The following is a 6,000-nucleotide window of genomic DNA, read 5'->3' on the forward strand; positions in this document are numbered from 1 at the left end:
TATGGGTATATGTGTATATGTGGGTATGGTATATGTTGGTATGGTATATGGGTATATGTTGGTATGGTATATGTGTATATGGTATATGTATATATGGTATGTGTGTATATGGTATATGTGTGTATATGGGTATATGTGGGTATGGTATATGGGTATATGGTATGTGTATATGGTATCTATGGTTGGCTGAAACATTATTATTTTAAGGCAAGGGGTGTCCTATCCAAGCAGTGACCAGAAAGAATGGGTTAAAGATGTTTTCCTCTCATATAATGGCATATTAATAGGGTGTTCCATTCTGATTTGTCGGCTCCACCATCGAGGAGGACTGTTCTGTAGACATGGCATACTGCTGCTTCTCTGCCCGGCATTGCACCCACTTGAATGACGCTGGAGGAGTAAGGGTATGTTCACACTGAGGAATTGGAGAAGAATTTCCACCAGTACCGTATTTATCGGGGTATACCACGCACCGGCCTATAACACGCACCCTCATTTTACCAAGAATATTTGGGTTAAAAAAAAGTTTTTTACCCAAATATCCATGGTAAAATGAGGGTGCGTGTGTGCGCGTGTATACCCCGATACACCCCCAGGAAAGGCAGGGGGAGAGAGGCCATCGCTGCCCGCTTCTCTCCCCCTGCCTTTCCTGGGGTCTAGAGCCCTGCTGCCGCCGCTTCTCTTCCGCTGGCTGTCTGCGCCGCTGCCCCATTGCCTCCCCCATCCCCGGTTGTGTAATTACCTGTTGCGGGGGTCGGGTCCGCGCTGCTTCAGGCCTCCGGTGTGCGTCCCCTGCGTCGTTGCTATGTGCTGCACGGCGCAAGGACGTCACTCGTCATTGCGCCGCACCGTGCAGTGCATAGCAACGAAGCAGGGGATGCACACCGGAGGCCTGAAGCAGCGCGGACCCGACCTCGGCAACAGGTAATTATACAACCGGGGATGGGGGGGGTAGTGGCGCCGGCGATGGGTGCCCCTTCTCTCCCCCTGTCTGTCGGCGCCGCTGCCCCTTCTCTCCCCCTGGCTATCGGCGCCGCTGCCCCATTGCCAGCGCCTCTTCTCTCCCCCTGGCTATCGGCGCCGGCACCTATAGGGGGAGAGAACGGGCAGCGGCTCCCATAGCCAGGGGGAGAGAAGGGCCGGGAGCAGGGCTCTGGACCCCAGGGCAGAGAAGCGGGCAGCGCTGGTGGTCTCTCCATCTGCAAAGCCGCTGCAGTTCATTGAACTGCAGCGGCTTATCGGCGTATAACACGCAGGTAGACTTTAGGCTAAAAATTTTAGCCTAAAAAGTGCGTGTTATAAATACGGTAATTCTGCTCGCTTTTTCCTCTCCAAATTATTCCGCAGTGAAATCCCCATAGAGCTGTACAGAATTCCTGCCCCTCAGTTCACACTGAGGAATTTCCTCAAGCAGAATTCTGACGAGGAAGAACATGTTCTTTCTTTCAGGCGGAATCAGCTTAGTTCTCCCATAGAGATCAATGTTATTTTTTTTTTCAGTCAGAATCATTTCCGCGCGGAATTTCCTCATGAAAAAAAAAAGAGGATAATATATATATATTATACTCCTCTTCTCCTCCTCCTCCGCTTGAAATTTTCATTTGCGCGTGTGGAATTCCGCACCAATTCCGCGCAAAATTCTGCGCAAAATCTCTGTGAGTTCTTGTGGAAAAGTATCAATATTTTGAGGCAGAAAATTGCTGTCACTTAGGGTCACATGGGCCGTATTTTGCTGTGTATTTTCTGCAGCTGACTTTAGTACCCGATGACTTCAATGGGTGTAAAAAATATGCTGCAACAAAATGTGGTACTTGTGACCCGACCTGTAGTCTCATAAAGGTCCCTCAGTATTTCCTCGGCATGACCCGACCCGTAGTCTCATAAAGGTCCCTCAGTATTTCCTCTGCATGACCCGACCTGTAGTCTCATAAAGGTCCCTCAGTATTTCCTCGGCATGACCCGACCCGTAGTCTCATAAAGGTCCCTCAGTATTTCCTCGGCATGACCCGACCCGTAGTCTCATAAAGGTCCCTCAGTATTTCCTCGGCATGACCCGACCCGTAGTCTCATAAAGGTCCCTCAGTATTTCCTCGGCATAACCCGACCCGTATTCTCCTAAAGGTCCCTCAGTATTTCCTCGGCATGACCCGACCCGTAGTCTCATAAAGGTCCCTCAGTATTTCCTCTGCATGACCCGACCCGTAGTCTCATAAAGGTCCCTCAGTATTTCCTCGGCATGACCCGACCCGTAGTCTCCTAAAGGTCCCTCAGTATTTCCTAGGCATGACCCGACCCGTATTCTCCTAAAGGTCCCTCAGTATTTCCTCTGCATGACCCGACCCGTAGTCTCATAAAGGTCCCTCAGTATTTCCTCTGCATGACCCGACCCGTATTCTCCTAAAGGTCCCTCAGTATTTCCTCTGCATGACCCGACCCGTAGTCTCATAAAGGTCCCTCAGTATTTCCTCTGCATGACCCGACCCGTAGTCTCATAAAGGTCCCTCAGTATTTCCTCTGCATGACCCGACCCGTGGTCTCATAAAGGTCCCTCAGTATTTCCTATGCATGACCCGACCCGTAGTCTCATAAAGGTCCCTCAGTATTTCCTCTGCATGACCCGACCCGTAGTCTCATAAAGGTCCCTCAGTATTTCCTCTGCATGACCCGACCCGTAGTCTCATAAAGGTCCCTCAGTATTTCCTCTGCATGACCCGACCCGTAGTCTCATAAAGGTCCCTCAGTATTTCCTCTGCATGACCCGACCTGTAGTCTCATAAAGGTCCCTCAGTATTTCCTCTGCATGACCCGACCCGTAGTCTCATAAAGGTCCCTCAGTATTTCCTCGGCATGACCCGACCCGTAGTCTCCTAAAGGTCCCTCAGTATTTCCTAGGCATGACCCGACCCGTATTCTCATAAAGGTCCTTCAGTATTTCCTCTGCATGACCCGACCCGTAGTCTCATAAAGGTCCCTCAGTATTTCCTCGGCATGACCCGACCCGTATTCTCCTAAAGGTCCCTCAGTATTTCCTCTGCATGACCCGACCCGTAGTCTCATAAAGGTCCCTCAGTATTTCCTCGGCATGACCCGACCCGTAGTCTCATAAAGGTCCCTCAGTATTTCCTCTGCATGACCCGACCCGTAGTCTCATAAAGGTCCCTCAGTATTTCCTCTGCATGACCCGACCCGTAGTCTCATAAAGGTCCCTCAGTATTTCCTCGGCATGACCCGACCCGTAGTCTCATAAAGGTTCCTCAGTATTTCCTCGGCATGACCCGACCCGTAGTCTCCTAAAGGTCCCTCAGTATTTCCTCTGCATCACCCGACCCGTAGTCTCATAAAGGTCCCTCAGTATTTCCTCGGCATGACCCGACCCGTAGTCTCATAAAGGTCCCTCAGTATTTCCTCTGCATGACCCGACCCGTAGTCTCATAAAGGTTCCTCAGTATTTCCTCGGCATGACCCGACCCGTAGTCTCATAAAGGTCCCTCAGTATTTCCTCTGCATCACCCGACCCGTAGTCTCATAAAGGTCCCTCAGTATTTCCTCGGCATGACCCGACCCGTGGTCTCATAAAGGTCCCTCAGTATTTCCTCTGCATGACCCGACCCGTTGTCTCATAAAGGTCCCTCAGTATTTCCTCTGCATGACCCGACCCGTAGTCTCATAAAGGTCCCTCAGTATTTCCTCTGCATGACCCGACCCGTAGTCTCATAAAGGTTCCTCAGTATTTCCTCGGCAGGACCCGACCCGTAGTCTCCTAAAGGTCCCTCAGTATTTCCTCTGCATCACCCGACCCGTGGTCTCATAAAGGTCCCTCAGTATTTCCTATGCATCACCCGACCCGTAGTCTCATAAAGGTCCCTCAGTATTTCCTCTGCATCACCCGACCCGTAGTCTCATAAAGGTCCCTCAGTATTTCCTATGCATGACCCGACCCGTTGTCTCATAAAGGTCCCTCAGTATTTCCTCGGCATGACCCGACCCGTAGTCTCATAAAGGTCCCTCAGTATTTCCTATGCATGACCCGACCCGTAGTCTCATAAAGGTCCCTCAGTATTTCCTCTGCATGACCTGACCCGTAGTCTCATAAAGGTTCCTCAGTATTTCCTATGCATGACCCGACCCGTAGTCTCATAAAGGTCCCTCAGTATTTCCTATGCATGACCCGACCCGTGGTCTCATAAAGGTCCCTCAGTATTTCCTCTGCATGACCTGACCCGTGGTCTCATAAAGGTCCCTCAGTATTTCCTATGCATGACCCGACCCGTAGTCTCATAAAGGTCCCTCAGTATTTCCTATGCATGACCCGACCCGTGGTCTCATAAAGGTCCCTCAGTATTTCCTCTGCATGACCTGACCCGTGGTCTCATAAAGGTCCCTCAGTATTTCCTATGCATGACCCGACCCGTAGTCTCATAAAGGTCCCTCAGTATTTCCTCTGCATGACCCGACCCGTAGTCTCATAAAGGTCCCTCAGTATTTCCTATGCATGACCCGACCCGTAGTCTCATAAAGGTCCTTCAGTATTTCCTCTGCATGACCCGACCCGTAGTCTCATAAAGGTCCCTCAGTATTTCCTCTGCATCACCCGACCCGTAGTCTCATAAAGGTCCCTCAGTATTTCCTATGCATGACCCGACCCGTGGTCTCATAAAGGTCCCTCAGTATTTCCTATGCATGACCCGACCCGTAGTCTCATAAAGGTCCCTCAGTATTTCCTCTGCATGACCCGACCCGTAGTCTCATAAAGGTCCCTCAGTATTTCCTTGGCATGACCCGACCCGTAGTCTCATAAAAGTCCCTCAGTATTTCCTCGACATGACCCGACTCCCAACCTGGGTCCATTGGTCAGGATTGTTGGGTAGGTCCTGGCAGACACCAGAATGGACACAAGATTTGCTCCTCTGTATTCATCTCTCCATCTTTAGATCGAGTGCGGTGAGATGGACTCCATACTGGGTGGTTGAGACAACGGGTTTGAGTCCAATTCTTATTACTGGGATTTGTGTCCTAAATGTTCTAGATGTCTCATGGCCCACCTACAGGGCAGATAAGTCTCTCCAACCCCATGAGGGTCAGGCAGTGATGATGTCATGGTTGTGGGGGTCCACCGCTGAGCTGGTGATGTTCAAGCAATATGTCAGGACTTTTCCTGGTGGTCCTGTAGGACAACGTCTGGAGGCCAGAAATGTGAGTTCCCTCCTATCTGCAGCGATACAAACTGCCCTCATTTCATGGCATCTAATATTTGTGCATTAAAATGTCATTAGAATAATTTAGCATTTGCGCCAGAGCCTTTATGAACATTCCCGTAATACTTTGGTGCTTGTTCACAGGAATATAATGATTGTGCCACGGGATACATGGGGCAAAACCCCCAATAAAGTTCTGCCCCCACCGGAGCCTTGTCACTCTCTCTGGTCTTCAGTGAAGGATTTCATGTCTTCTCAGTTGGTTCTTGACGTTTGTGATAAAGACTTTCCTATTTCCTTCTTTTTCTCTCTGCAGATCCTCTGGCGATGGGTCCCCAAAAAGCGTTGGAAACCATTGGTGCCAACCTGCAGAAGCAATATGAGAACTGGCAGCCACGGGTGAGTTGGTTCTGTAGAGTTTTCATATTTTATCTTTAGTGTTGTGGTGGTCGTGTCACGTGGGGTGGCGCCCTAAAGCTTGATTTAGTTTTCGGGTTGTCTCCATGACGTTGTGGCCCCCTCTATACTGTATGCCACTACGCAATGTATTCTTGTATAACGTATTTTGGGGAACGCAGCACCTGTATACACTACACCCAATAGGTGGACTTCCATTGAGTGCGAGGGTCTTCTGACATCATAGCAGAGCTGCTTCAGTTCCCTGCATGGTGAGGAGCGCAGGGTGGTGACCTCCATCCACATAGCTCTGTATACATTACCCTAGTGTATATGCCTCTAAGTGATGACTATACGAGGGGACATCCATCCGGTGGAGGGGATAGTCGGTGCCTCCTGTTGTCAGGTT

At 50.1% G+C, this 6,000-nt stretch overlaps 1 protein-coding gene across 1 annotated transcript in view; it reads left to right on the top strand.

Moving 5' to 3' along the window:
- The window catches only part of LOC130296898 (regulatory-associated protein of mTOR-like), a 317,324-nt gene that overhangs the window by 107,945 nt on the left and 203,379 nt on the right, over positions 1 to 6,000 (top strand). Inside the window, exon 3 of the mRNA XM_056548942.1 lies at positions 5,512 to 5,594. Coding sequence (XP_056404917.1) covers positions 5,512 to 5,594 — 83 coding nt within the window. The remainder of the gene's footprint in view (positions 1 to 5,511; positions 5,595 to 6,000) is intronic.

The sequence above is a fragment of the Hyla sarda genome, chromosome 12 (genome assembly GCF_029499605.1).
Source record: "Hyla sarda isolate aHylSar1 chromosome 12, aHylSar1.hap1, whole genome shotgun sequence".
Classification (NCBI taxonomy): domain Eukaryota; kingdom Metazoa; phylum Chordata; class Amphibia; order Anura; family Hylidae; genus Hyla; species Hyla sarda.